The sequence below is a fragment of the Pan paniscus genome, chromosome 19, assembly GCF_029289425.2.
Source record: "Pan paniscus chromosome 19, NHGRI_mPanPan1-v2.0_pri, whole genome shotgun sequence".
Lineage (NCBI taxonomy): Eukaryota > Metazoa > Chordata > Mammalia > Primates > Hominidae > Pan > Pan paniscus.
Genome location: NC_073268.2, coordinates 77078440 through 77094346, shown reverse-complemented (window position 1 = coordinate 77094346; position 15907 = coordinate 77078440). Strand labels below are relative to the sequence as shown.

At 38.4% G+C, this 15907-nt stretch overlaps 1 protein-coding gene across 10 annotated transcripts in view; it reads right to left on the bottom strand.

Moving 5' to 3' along the window:
* The window catches only part of BCAS3 (BCAS3 microtubule associated cell migration factor), a 717859-nt gene that overhangs the window by 497279 nt on the left and 204673 nt on the right, over positions 1 to 15907 (bottom strand). For all 10 annotated transcript variants that reach the window (XM_063599306.1, XM_063599304.1, XM_063599309.1 and 7 more), the window contains one exon: positions 11428 to 11504. In XM_063599306.1, coding sequence (XP_063455376.1) covers positions 11428 to 11504 — 77 coding nt within the window. The remainder of the gene's footprint in view (positions 1 to 11427; positions 11505 to 15907) is intronic.

Sequence of the window (15907 nt, the reverse complement as noted above, 5' to 3'; positions counted from 1 at the left end):
TACCTTTCTTTTTTTTCTTTTTAAGAGACAGAGTCTCACTCCGTCACCCAGGCTGGAGTGCAGTGGTATGATTTCAGCTCACTGAAACCTCTGCCTCTTGGGTTTAGGTAATTCTCCCGCCTCGGCCTCCCAAGTAGCTGGGATTACAGGCACATGCCACCATGCCTGGATTTTTTTTGTTTATTTTTAGTAGAGACGAGGTTTCCCCATGTTGGCCAGGCCTCAAGTGATGCACCAGTCTTAGCCTCCCAAAGTGCTAGGATTACAGGAGTGAGCCACCACGCCCATTCTTACCTTTCAAATTCAACTACAACTGAGTCAGCAGTTCTACACAAAAGTAACTAAGTCAGAAATTTTGGTCTAAATTTAGAATCATCAGAAAATTACATTTGTATCTTGGTTCAACAAAATCAAAGATGAGTCAGAATTTTGCACTATAGAAATAGTGCAAAATTCTATCAAATGAACTAATTTCCAGGAAATATTGTTAAGCAAAAAAAAAAAAAAGAAGTTTGCCAAAGAGCATATATACTATGTTATCATTTGTGAATGAAAGGGATATAGACTTTGGTCAAAAACCATTTCATGCTCACCTCTTCCACTTAGAAGAACCAAAATAGTGCATAGAGAATCATACTTCGAATACACTGTCCAAGGTAAAACACTGGAATTCAACAGAAAACTAACAGGAAACACCAAAAGTGGGTAGGAGAAGGAAGACAAGTAGCCTGCTTGGCTAGGATAGGCTGGGAGCTGGGAGTGGCTTCCCAACACAAGGCAAGGGTAAGTAAGAGTATTCCAGCGGCCCACATCTCCCACCATGGAACCATGCAATCTTAGCCAGGAAAGAGACCCTCTACCCTCCCAGGCCCTGAAACTTAACATAGGGAGCTGCCAGGAGACTCTCCAACAGAACTGCTCCAGGGAGGGAGCTTGTACTGGGTCCTATACACTTTCTGATACCTAAGTGGCTATAGCAAGACAATATTTTCTTTTTCTTTTTTTTCTTTTTTTTTTTTTTTTAAGAGACAGGGTCTCACTATGTTGCACAGGCTGGAGTGCAATGGCTATTCATAGGTGCAATCCCACTACTGATCAGCATGGGAATTTTGACTTGCTCTATTTCCAACCTGGGCTGGTTCACCCCTCCTTAGGCAACCTGGTGGTCCCCTACTCCTATGAGGTCACCATATTGATGCTGAACTTAGTGCAGACACCTGATTGGCATAGTGCACTACAGCCCAGAGCTCCTGAACTCAAGCAATCTTCCTACCTCTGCCTCCCAAGTAGCTGGAACTACAGGCACAAGCCACCATGCCCAGCAAGACATCATTTTCAAACCTGGTTTTTGGCAGATGGCATGCTGCTCTGGGGCCTAGCAGCACTGGGACTGAGGTGTTACAAAAAAAAAATCAGGGGCCTGGAGTGGTGGCTCACACCTGTAATCTCAGCATTTTGGGAGGCTGAGGTGTGGGCAGATCACAAGGTCAGGAGTTAGAGACCAGCTTGGTCAACATGGTGAAACCCTGTCTCTACGAAAAATACAAAAATTAGCCAGGCATGGTGGTGCATGCCTATAATCCTAGCTACTCAGGAGGCTGAGGCAGGAGAACTGCTTGAACCCAGGAAGTGGAGGTTTCAGTGAGCCAAGATTGCGCCACTGCACTCCAGCCTGGGCAACAGAGCGAGACTCCGTCTCAGGAAAAAAAAAAATCTCAGGCTGTCACTGCTGGGACTAGGGTGTGATCTGGGCGCATTCCCGCACTAGGGGCTGAGAATCGAGTAAAGCATTGGCTGTAGCAGCTACCAATGCAGGGAAGCAAGTGCTGCCAGGCCAGAGACTGAGACATGAGCAGGCATGAGTTGCCACTAAGACTTGGTTGCGAGCTGGGCAGAGGCTCCTGCAGCCAGGGATGGGGGTGAGACAGGTATATGCCATTGCCACCGGGACTGGGGGGTGAGCCCCACTGGGACTGGGGTGTGAAAGAGGCACATTTTCCCCATCTACCAGCCTAGCTGTGGCCACTGAGGCCAGACCTACCCTCTCCATAAGCAGCCTCAGGACCCCTCACCCAAAAACTGATCCTAGGATTACCCTGTCCCCACCCACCATGGCTGGTATCTGCTCTCATCATTGGGGAGCCTGAGAACAAGCCCACCCAGCCTAGTTCTGCCTTCAACCCCCAAAGACAGAACTCATAACCCAGGGTCCTTGGGACTGCCCAAACCAATCCACTTCTTTGGGTACATAAGCACTCCCCCAGGGGGTCTGAGGTTGGGCCTTATCTCCCTGCCACTGCCTCAAAAGCTGGCACCTACCTGCAAGCTCCAACCACAGGCCTGGAGACCACCTCCCGAACCCCCAGACCACTGCAGCCACCACCAACATCAACACACGCCACTAGGAACAAAAATAATTATCTTGCCACTGCTACCGTTATCACCCATGTTACACTGGCTGCCCAGGGGCTCAGGAACCAGCCCACCCATACTGTTCACCACTGCCACTACCAGCATCCAAGCAAGCTACCTGGAAGACCAAGAATCAGCCCACTTGTAACCACCAATATAGGTGCCAGTGTACACTACTCTGGGGCACAAGGATAGGCACACTCAGCCCAATGCTGCCACCACTGCATACTGATGACCAGTCAACCTGGCATCCCAGTCTCCAGCAAAACTTCACCACAGCCACCACTAATAATCACACCCTAATTCATTAAGTAAATAATAAATACCCCTAATGATGTATACAGAAAAAAAAAATCAGACTACATTACTGCACACACCCAGAATCAAGACCAAAGTGTCCTATCCAACCAGTACTATAGATATATCTTCATTAATAAAAAAAAGTCCTCTACGAAAGTAAATGTAAAAATATGAAGAAGTAACTGTTGCACCTGATGTGCAAATATCAATGTAAAGACACAGAAACATGAAAAATAAAATATGATGCCTCCAAAGAAACACAATAACTCTCCAGCCAGATTCTAATCAAAAAGAAATTTATGAGAGCCCATTTATAGGACTCAAAATAATAATTTAAAACAATCTTGTGAGATACAAGAGAACTGTGAAAAACAATACAGAAAAATCAGAAAAACAATTCAGAATATAAATGAGAAATTTACCAAAGAGACAGATAATTTTTAAAAGAGTCAAAGAGAAATTCTGGCCAGGTACAGTGGCTCATGCCTGTAATCCCAACACTTAGGGAGGTCAAGGCAGGAAGATTGCTTGAGCCCAGAAGTTCAAGACCAGTTTGGGCAACATGGCAGGACCCTATCTCTACCAAAGAAATTAAAAATAAAATAAAAATTAAAAAAATTAGCCTGGTGTGGTGGCACACATCTGTAGACCCAGCTACTCAGGAAGCTTAGGCAAGAGGATCACCTGAGCCCTGGAGGTCTAGGCTGCAGTGAGCTGTGATTGCACCAGTGAACTTCAGCCTGGATGACAGAGTAAGATCAGTGAGATCCTGTCTCTAAATAAATAAATAAATAAATAAAATAAAACTGACTACATCAGGCAAAAGGGAGAATCTCAGAACTTGAAGACAGATCTTTTGAAACAATCCAGTCAGATAAAAATAAAGAAAAAAGAATTTTAAAAATAAGCGAAGACATTATGACATCTGGGGAAACATAAAGTGTCAAAATATTACAATTATAAGTATTCCTGACATTGAAGAGAGAAAGAAAAAATTTGAAAGCACATTTAATGGAATAATAGATGAAAACTTCCCAAGTCTAACAAAAGTTTGGACATTCAGATACAACAGGCTTAGCAATCCCCAGGCAGATACAATGGAAAAAGGTCTTCTCTAAGGCACATTATAGTCATTGTCTAAAATCAAAGATAAAGAGTGAATCCTAAAAGCAGCAAGAAAAAATCGTGTCTAGTCACATATAAAGGAAACCTCATCACATTAACTGTAGATTTCTTAGCAGAAACCTCACAAGCCAGAAGACAATGGAATTATAGATTCAAAGGGTTGAAAGCAAAAAGTATGTCAGTCAAGAATACTGTATCCAGCAAAATTACCCTTCATAAATGAAGGAGAAATGACATTTTTTCCAAGAAGCAAATTCTGAGAAAATTCATTATCACTATATTGACCCTACAAGACATGCTCAAAGTAGCCCTAAACCTGGAAGTGAAAGGACAACATTTAGTATCACAAAAACACACCAAACTATGAAACTCACTGGTAAAGCAAAGACATAAAGGAGAAAGAGAAAGAACTCAAAGAGTACCACTGCAGAAATCCACCAAACCATAACATCAAACAATAAGAGAAAAAGAATGAAACCAAAAATATACGAAATAACCAGAAAACAATCAACAATATAAGAACAAAGTCTCACATATTAATAATGACTTTGAATGTAAATAAAATAAATAATCCACTTAAAAGATACAGAATAGCTAAATGGATTTTTTTAAATGACCCAACTATATGCTCCTTACAAGAAACTTACCTTACCATAAAGACATATGTAGACTAAAAGTAAAGGGAAAAAAAAAGAGAGAGATTTCACACAAATGGAAACCAAAAGTGAACAGGAGTAGTTATACTTGTATTAGATAAAACAGACTCTAAAGTCAAAAACAGCTGAAAAAAAAAAGACAAAGAAGGTCATTATATAATGATAAAGGGATCAATTCAGCAAGAGGATATAACAGTTCTAAATATATATGCACTCAACACGGGAGCACACAGATTCCTAAAGCAAATATTAGTATATACTATATCTAAAGAGAGAGATAAACTGAAATACAGTAATAGTGGGGGACTTCAAAACTCCTCTCAGCATTAAACAGATCATCTAGCCAGAAAATCAACAAAGAAACATTGGATTTAAACTGGACTTTATTTATTTATTTATTGAGACTGAGTCTTGCTTTGTCACCTAGGCTGGAGTGCAGTGATCTCAGCTCACCACAACCTCCACCTCCTGGGTCCAAATGGTTCTCTTGCCTTAGCCTCCCAAGTGGCTGGGATTACAGGCACATGCCACCATGCCTGGCTATTTTTGTATTTTTAGTAGAGACAGCATTTTGCCATGTTGGCCAGGCTGGTCTTGAACTCCTGACCTCAAGTCATTGGCCCGCCTTGGCCTCCCAAAGTGCTGGGATTACAGGCATGTGCAACCGTGCCTGGCCTTAAATTGGACTTTAGACCCAATGGACCTAACAGACTCTTATAGAGCATTCTATCCAACAACTGCAGAATATACATTCTTAGCCCATAGAACATTCTCCATGATAGACCATATGTTAGGCCACAAGTCTCAATACACTTTTAAAGACTGAATCATATCAAGTATCTTCTCAGACCACAAGGGACTAAAACTAGAAATAAATACCAAAAGGGACTCTGGAAACTTTACACATGGAAATCAAATAACATGCCCCTGAACACTACTGAGTCAATTCTTTAAAATCTTGAAACAAATGATGATCTTGAAACACAACATACCAAAACTGTGGAATACAGCAAAAGGTGTGCTGACGGAAGTTTACAACAATAAACGCCTACATCAAAAAAGTACAAAGATTACAAATTAACAATCTAACAATGCACCCAAAGGAGCTAAAAAAGAATAAACCAAACCCATAATTAGCAGAAGAAATGAAATAATAAACAGAGTAGAACTAAGCAAAATAGACTAATGAAACAATACAAAAGATCAATGAATAAAAAATTGGTTCTTCAAAAAGATAAACAAAATTGATAAACACTAGCTAGATTAACCAAGAAAGGAAAGACCCAGATAAACAAAATGAGAAATGAAAAAGAGAACATTACAACTGATACCACAGAAATACAATAGATCAGCAAACTATTATAAAAAGCTATACACTGAAAATCTGAAAAACCTAGAGGAAATTGATAAATTCCTGGAAACATACAACCTAACGTAACAAGACTGAATCAGGAAAAAACAGAAATCTGAGCAGACCAATAATGAGTAGTGAGAGTGAGTAGGTAATAAAGTCTCCCAGAAAGCAAGCCCAGGACTAGACAGGTTCACAGCTGAATCCTACCAAATGTACAAAAGAGATCACCAATTTTCCTGAAACTATTCCAAAAAAATAAAAGAGGAAGAAACTCTCCCTAACTCATTCTATGAAGCCAACATCATCTGATACCAAAACCAGACAAGGACGCCACAAAAAAGAAAACTATAGGCCAAGATCCCTGATGAACACAGACACAAAAATCTTCAAGAAAATGCTAGAAAATCAAAACCAACAGCACATCAAAAATATAATAGACCACAATCAAGGGGGATTTATTCCAGAGACATAGGGATGGTTCAACATATCTAAATCAATAAGTGATAATCACATCAACAGAATGAAGGACAAAAACCATATGATCATCTCAATAGATACAAGAAAAAGCATTTAATAAAATTCAACATCCCTTCATGATAAAAACTCTTAACAAACTAGGCATAGAAGGAAATTACCTCAAAATAATAAAGACCATATATGACAAAACCACAGCTAACATCAGGCTGAATGGGGAAAAGTTAAAAGCCTTTCCTCTAAGATTTACTATAAGACAAGGACGCCCACTTCACCACTCCTATTCGACACAGTACTGAAGTCCTAGCCAAAGCAACAAGGCAATAGAAAGAAAGAAAAGGCATCCAAATTGGAAAAGTAGAAGTCACATTGCCACTCTTTGCTGATGACATGATCTTGTATCTAGAAAAACCTAATGATTTCACACACACGCACAAAATCTTAGATTTGGTAAATGAATTCAGTAAAGTTGCAGGATATAAAATTAACATACAAAATTCGATAGCATTTCTATACACCAATAATGATCTAGCAGAGAGGCAATCACATTTACAATAGCTACAAAAATATATATATAAGAAGAAATTTAACCAAGGAGGTGAAAGATCTCTACAAGAAAAAACTACAAAACACTGATGAAAGAAATTGTAAACACCAACAAATGGAAAAACATCCCAAGCTCATGAACTGAAAGAATCAATATGATTTAAATGACCATACTGGCCAGAGAAATCTACAGATTCAGCACAATTCTTATCAAATTATTAATGTTTTTTCCACAGAATTGGAAAAAGCTATCCTAAAGTTCATAGGGAAGCAAAAAAAAAAAAAAAAAAAAAATGGGGTGGGGCGGCAAATAGCCAAAGCGGTCCTAAGCAAAAATAACAAATCAGGAAGCATCACACTGCCTGATTTCAAACTATACTACAAGGCTGCAGTAACTAAAACAGCATGGTACTGGTACAAAAGTAGACACATAGGCTGGGCATGGTGGCTCATGCCTGCAATCCCAGCACTTTGGGAGGCCAAGGTGGGTGGATCATTTGAGGTCGGGAGTTCAAGACCAGCCTGGCCAACATGATAAAACTCCATTTCTACTAAAAATACAAAAATTAGCCAGGTGTGGTAGCATGTGCCTATAGTCCCGGCTACTCAGGAGTCTGAGGTGAAATAATCACTTGAACCCAGGAGGCGGAGGTTGCAACAAGCAGAGATTACGCCACTGCACTCCACCCTGGGCAACAGAGCTACACTCTGTTGTGCAAAAAAAAAAAAAAAAAAAAAAGATCATAGGTCAAGATAACTGAACAGAGAACTGAATAACATCAGATACTCATAACCAACTGATCTTTTTTGTTAACAAAGTTGACAAAAATACACAATGGAGAATGGACACTCTATTCAATAAACGGAGCTGGGAAAATTGGCTAGTCATATGCAGAAGAATGAAACCAGACCCCTATCTCTCACCATATACAAAAATTAACTCAGATGGATTAAAGACCTAAATGTAAGACCTGAAACTATAGAAATCCTAGAAGAAAACCTAGGGAAAAACTCTTCTAGACATTGTCCTCAGCAAGGAATTTATGACAAAGACCCCAAAAACAAATGCAACAAAAATAGACAAATGACATTTAATTAAACTAAAAAGTTCCTGCACAGCAAAAGAAATAATCGATAGAGTAAACAGATAAACTACACAATGGGAGAAAATATTTGTAAATTATGCATCCAACTAAGAATCTACAAGAAACTCAAACAACTGAACAAGAAAAAAACAAACTCCAATAAAAACCCCAAAGGACATAAACAGACATTTCTCAAAAGGAATGTAAATGGCCAACAAACAAATGAAAAAAAAGTTCAACATCACTAATATTCAGAGAAATGCAACTTAAAACCACACCAAGATACCATCTTACACCAGTGAAAACGACTTTTTATTTTTATTTTTATTTTTGAGACAGAGTTTCATTCTTGTTGGCCAGGCTAGAGTGCGATGGCACGATCTCGGCTCACCGCAACCTCCACCTCCCGGGTTCAAGTGATTCTTCTGCCTCAGCCTCCCAAGTAGCTGGGACTACAGGCGCCCACCACCACACCCAGCTAATTTTTTGTATTTTTAGTAGAGACAGGGTTTCACTATGTTGGCCAGGCTGGTCTCAAACTCCTGGCCTCACGTGATCCGCCCACCTTGGCCTCTCAAAGCGCTGGGATTATAGGCATGAGCCACCATGCCGGGCCGAAAATGGCTATTCTTAAAAAGCCAAAAACGGCCGGACGCTGGGGCTCATGCCTATAATCCCAGCACTCTGGGAGGCCGAGGCAGGCGGATGACCTGAGATTGGGAGTTCAACCAGCCTGACCAACATGGAGAAACCCCATCTCTACTAAAAATACAAAATTAGCCAGGCATGGTGGCGCATGTCTGTACTCCCAGCTACTTGGGAGGCTGAGATAGAATCACTTGAATCCAGGAGGCAGAGGTTGCAGTGAACCGAGATCATGCCATTGCACTCTAGCCTGGGCAACAAAAGCAAAACTCTGTCTCAAAAAAAAAAAAAAAATAAGTCAAAAACAACAGATGTTGACATGAATATGGAGAAAAGGGGATGCTTATACACTTGGTGGGAATGTAAATGGAAAAGAGTATGGAGATTTCTCAAAGAACTAAAAATAGAACTACCATTCGACCCAGCAATCCCACCACTGGGTATCTATCCAAAGGAAAAGAAATCATTAATTTAAAAAGGACAGGCACTTGTATGTTCATCGCAGTACTAGTCACAATAGCAAAGTCATGGAACCAAACTAGGTGTCTATCAGCAGCTGATTATTTGAATAAAGAAAATATGGTTATACACACCATGGAATACTTTGCAACCACAGAAAGAATGAAATCATGTCCTTTGCAGCAACATGCTTGGAGCTGGAGGCCATTACCTTAAGTGAACTAACTCAGAAACAGAAAATCAAAAATAGCATGTTCTCACTTATAAATGGGAGCTAAACAATGGGTACACAGGATGATAAAAATGGAAATAGGCAGTGGGGACTCCAAAAGGGGGAGGGAAGAGGCAGCTGAGGGTTGAAAAATCACTTATGGGGTACAATGTTCAATATCTGGATTATGGATACACTAGAAGCCGAATCCCCACCCTTACACAATATACCTATGTAACGAACATGCACGTGTACCCTGTGAATCTCAAAATTAAACAAAGATATACAGCTTCTTAAGATTTTATAGTCAAAGAGCATTTTCACTGAAAGAGACTGGTACCCCAAAATTTAATTCAATTTTACAATTCTATACTCAGCCCCAAAGCTAAAACAATTAGAAACTAATAAATGCTAGCTCTTATGAAAATACTATGTAAGGACATTTATCTAGAAATATTTTGAGATGAAAGCACAACATTTGATTCACAAACTCCTTGTGAAGGCCACTACGTTGTCTGGTCTCTGTACATGACACCAGATATTAACATGTATTCCTGAAGAGGGAAAACAACTAGTGCATATTCAGGCTATGCATCTATGACGGGAGTTCTTTCCCCTCAAAGGCAATATGTAACTATTTACATATTACCTCCACTTCCAAATGGGCAGTTCCCCATATGTGAGAATACATCCACAAGAACCAAGGGACAATTTATACATCTTTGTCTTGAATGTTTCCAGCACTCAAGGGAAATGCTTTACAGATAGAAACATTAGAAGATACCATTGTGTCACTACACTTACTTGTATGCCTCTTGTTTTGTTTGAAAAGAATAATTTGAAAGAGCTATTTTTACAAGATATACTGGAAAATCAAGAGAAAAAACAAAATGGAATATAAATATAGAATTCAGGAAGATGTAACGTATCTAGTAGTTAGACAGACCTATGGATAAGATCTCAAAGAAATTATGCAGAAAAATAATTTTCTTCAGTAGTTTCTTGATTTTTGTACATTCCAGAGGCTAGAAATTTAGTAGATTTGGCTTTACCAAATAACTACTTTACTTACCACATCCTAATTTTGTCAAGGACTATTTCATATTAATTCATATTAATCTCAAGATACAATAACTATGCAACCAGCAAAAACGAAACCAAAAATAGTAATATTCTTTTAGAATATTTCATTCTATATTCACATGCAGGGTACTAAATGGAATTAAAAGAATTTTATCTTTCTTTTTGAAGATTCAAATTTACCTTTTTCCTTAAATCAGACATAAGTAAAATTCCTAGTGCATACAGTATCTTCACTTATTATGATGATCTTAATAAATTGATAAATAACCGAAGAAGTCAACAAAATGTGAACATGTGTGATTTAACTATTAAAACAAATGGCTGAACCCTTATTTAGATATAGTTGTTAGCATATAGTTAATGTAAATTAAATTATTCTTTTTTTTTTTTCCTTTTTTGAGACAGGGTCTCACTCTGTTGCCCAGATGGAGTGCAGTGGTGCGATCTCAGCTCACCACAACCTCCACTTCCCAGGCTCAAGCAATTCTCCTGCCTCAGCCTCCTGAGTAGCTGGGATTACAGGCGCATGCCACCACGCCCAGCTAATTTTTGTATTTTTAGTAGAGACGGGGTTTCACCATGTTGGCCAGGCTGGTCTCGAACTCCTGACCTCAAATGATCCACCTGCCTCAGCCTCCCAAAGTGCTGGGATTACAGGCGTGAGCCATCACGCCTAGCCTTGTCAATGAAATTATTCTATGCCCAGGTTTCTAATCTACCAATGAAGACAAGTTACTCCTGCCTCCTGATTTCTAAAAAGTCAAAAACTACTTTCCTTAATACCACTACTGTGGTCATCTCAATGCTGCAAATTAATAGAATGACGTTCTCTATATAAAACCAAGCTAAAACAATTAAGGTTCTACAGAGTCTGGACTTAATGACAACTGACAAACATTTATAAATTCTTAAACGAGTTCAATTATTAGTTGCACAATTAAAACCAAACCAAAGCAAATGAACTAGTAAGTAAAACATTTATTATTGGTAATCAACTATGGAGCATAGGTATTTTTTATGGAAAATCCTTCAACACTTGCTCCATTACAAATAATCCAAACACAGGCCACGTCTTACCTTGTTTTCTGCATAAGCAAGCCAGCGGCTCCCAAGAGCAATAGGATTCATGTTTGGCCCTGGACATGGATAGCAGCCTGAAAAATTTCAAATGGCACTATTGAGAAATTTCTTAATAACTTTTCTGTTGGTGCATCATATGTCAATGCCAGAAAAACAGAAAAATCAAATGCTTATATTTTTTCAAGTCTCACATAAAATTCCTGTAACACTAGTCATTATTTTGTTAGCTAAGTAAGGTGCATTTTTCCCCCTCTATTTAGTTTCCTTTTGGCTTAACTCTGTCCCAACAAGAAACAAATCTGGAAAGAACTGGTCATCACTTTCAGCAAACACTGGGCATTTTATACAGTTATTACTAAACATGAGAATGAAGTTAACAGGGCCATTTTAAGTCTAACATTCATAAATCAAGGAAGAATTTTGGGAGAGGAGAGAGAAATGATATGATGGGTTCAGGAATTTAAAGGCAAAAGATAAATGAGACTATCAGACATGATACTACAATGAGGAGAGAAAAAGAACAAGTATTTGACCTCACTGAGGCCAATGAAGACAAGTAACTCTGAAAGTCTGCCTCCACAGAAAGATGTTGGGGAACTGCATAATCCTTTGTATTTACATTTCACTCAATATCATTCTTCTTGCTTGCAGTTCTACCCAATAACAACAGTTAATTGTTCTATGACATATATTTACTGTTTATTTTCTATCTTCCTCCAACTTGATTACAGGGATGTGTAAATTGAAGAATCGGTTTTCTTCGCCGCTGACTCTTCCCTGCTGCCACTCCCTAGTCATTCTATGTTCCTATTGCTATGCTCAAAAGCACTAAAGAAGCACACCTTACTGTCACTTCCAGTACACAGCCATTTTTAGCCTAGCTCCCTATACTGCCATCTATTTTGAATTTTCGTCTTGAAAAGAAAATAATAAACTTATAGAGAAGAGACAGACCCTAAAAGAAAGTCCACATAAATAAAATAAAAGCTTTCTCATTTTATTGCTCCCTTTTTAAAAAACTGTTCATTCATGCTACTGTTTGAAGGAGTATGTTTGCAATACTTAGGGTTTCCGGAAAACTGACTTCAGGTTAACTGTAATATTACTATTATCTATTAAATGCATATTATGGAAACATATATAGGACAAAAACACACTAAAAATTATAAAAAGACAACATACTGTAATATAAATTGTGTAGTATTTACACAATAGATTAGACTCATTGAATAGATTAATCTTATTCATTAAAAATATAATTTTATATGAGTATGTATACATGTATTCCGCTGACAATTTCAGAGCTGGAGAAATGAGGATAAATATGATCTATAAGAAAGTTTTTCCCCTTTTAAAATTCGTCATGAAAAACAGAACCAAGTACTTGTGAACAGTGGTGTTACATTAGACACAGAGAATCTCCTGAATTAGCTTTAAAACTAAATAATCTAACTCTCAATAAATTCTGATAACCACTTTAACCTCACAAATACAAAAGGGTCCTAAGGAAAAACACAGTTTACAATTCTTCATTTCATTTTTTGAGTCCGTATTTTTAGAGTTCAGTGGACCTCAAGAATTTCAGTATATTGTAATGAAAACAACTGTTTTCCTGCTTGCCAAAAGAATGCTTTATAGCTGGAATCAGCAGAACATAAGCCACTCAGCACCATCCCAACCTTATAAGCATGACTCCTTTAAAGATTAATCTTTGCCTCTAGGTAAACTCTGAAAACAAGTGAAGGGGTTGGGGGGACATGAATCTCTATAATACTAGGCCTAATTCTAACATGTTTACAATGTTATTGGACAAAGAGAACTGGATGTTAAAAGAATTCATTTCCCAATTTAAATGAAGGTAAAAAATTTTTAGAAGCACACTATATTTTTCCATTACTAAAAAAGTAATTAAGAAGGTACACAAGCATGATGCAATTTTAGATGGCATCCTCCCAGAAAGTGGTCCTAATGGAGAGGTGACCTGAATTCATTTCAAAAAACAAAAAACTGAACTACTCTCTGTGATACTTTGCCTTATTTCTCCTGGCAAGGACAAATAAAAAGTCTGAGCCCTTTTTTTAAAGAAAACAGGTATTTACATTTATAAGTCCACTGATTTTCAACAAGAATACCAAGACAAGTCAATGGTGAAAGAAGTCTTTTCAACAAACGGTGCTGGGACTACTGGATATCCAAATGCAAAAGCATTTGGACTGGAATGAACGTGGACCCCTATCTCATACCACATACAAAAATGGATCAAAGGCTTAAATATAAAAGTTAAACAATTAAATTCTTAGAATGAAATACTGTAAATTTTCATGACCTTGGATTGGGCAATGGTTTCTTATATAGGACAAAAGAAAAATAAATTGGACTTCATCAAAACAAATGCAAATTTAACATGCTTTAAAAGACACCATAAAGAAAGTGAAAAGACCAGGCCAGGTGCGGTGGCTCACGCCTGTAATCCCAGCACTTTGGGAGGCCGAGGCGGGCGGATCACAAGGTCAGGAGATCGAGACCATCCTGGCTAACACGGTGAAATCCCGTCTCTACTAAAAATACAAAAAATTAGCAGGGTGTGGTGGCGGGCGCCTGTAGTCCCAGCTACTCGGGAAGCTGAGGCAGGAGAATGGCGTGAACCCAGGAGGCGGAGCTTGCAGTGAACTGAGATCGCACCACTGCACTCCAGCCTGAGTGACAGAGCGAGACTCCGTCTCAAAAACAAACAAACAAAACAAAACAAAACAAAGAAGAAAGTGAAAAGACAATCTAAAGAATGAGGGAACATTTTTTGCAAAAAGATATATCTGATAAGTGACATATCTAGAATATAAAATATTACCACTCAGTATTGAAAAGACAAATAATTTAAAAATGGACAGAGATATACAAATGGCAAATAAGCACATTAAAAATGGTCAGTGTCATTAGCCATCAGGGAAATTCAAATTTCAAAATTACAAAAACTTGTAGCTAAATGTTCATACCCAAGAGAACATATGTCCACTGAAAAACTTGTGCACTAGTGTCCATATAAGCATTATCTACAACAGCCCAAAAGTAGAAACAAACTAAATATCTGTCAACTAACGATCAGATAAAATGTGGCATATGTCTAGGCACGGTGGCTCACACCTGTAATCCCAGGACTTTCGGAGGCCAAGGAGGATGGATCACGAGGTCAAGAGATCAAGACCATCCTGGCCCACATGGTGAAACCCCGTCTCTACTAAAAAATATAAAAATTAGCTGGGTGTGGTGGCATGCGCCTGTAATCCCAGCTACTTGAGAGGCTGAGGCAGGAGAATCACTTGAAGCCGGGAGGTGGAGGCTGCAGTGAGCCGAGACTGTGCCACGGCACTCCAGCCTGGCGACAGAGTGAGACTCCATCTCAAAAAAACACAAACAACAACAACAATAAAAAAAAAAAAATGTGAACATCCTCCCCAGAAAAACACATAAGCATATAAAACATTAAACACCATTTCACAGATTTGTTTAACCATCATACAGCTGATTAAGGACTCTCATAAGGTTTTATGAGTTTTTAGTTTAAAATGAATTTCATGAGTACTGCCATTCTAAGACTCAATGGGTGAGAATTGTGTGCAGAGAATGAAAAAGTCACAAGTTAGTTCACTGCATATATATTCACTGAGTGTCCACTATGTATCCAGCACCAGCACATGCCCTAAAAACATCATAGTGACCTTTTCCATCTTATGGAGAACTCAGAAAAACAAAGATAGGTTTAACTTTTAATGTAAGCTGAACTTAGAACTCACACTAACCTATCGATGAATTCTCATAAATATTACAAACTTGTTTCTTCACATAAAAGCAGAGGTCATCTTTCAAAACTTAAAGATAATTTTGCATTTTAAAGTAAACTTTGCATTTCCATTTGTTCTATTTGTTATTAATCATTAACATAAATGAAGAACACATTAAAACCAAGAAATAACACTAAGATTATAAGAAATAAGTTTTCTCCTCCAAGTAAAAACAGAGGCCAATGGAACAAGATTGCTTACTGTACACTCCTTTGATCTCTCTGGAGACTTCATATCTACCTTTCAATTTAAGAACACTGAAAATGACTGCTAATGACATCTATCGGTCTTTGTCTTTTGTTTTCCTAATCATACATTGGTTTTGGATTTCCACATCAGACAGCTGCTCAAGGCGACTTTTTCTTTATATCCAAATACAAAGGTGTCTCCTTTCTCATCATATTGGATGCGTTCCATTAACAGTCCTCTATCAGCTCTCTTTACCTGTTCCTTCCACCCTTTGGCACAAATTCCCATGATGCTTGCTCTGATGGACACAGCTGTCTCTACTTATTTTACAGTCCCTTCATTGTATTCACATATAACCAATGCACTAAAAAGGTATTATACAAAACCTTTTCAAACTATTTTAGAAGATAACTGCTTGCATGATCAAAACAACATCCTCATTAAGTGGA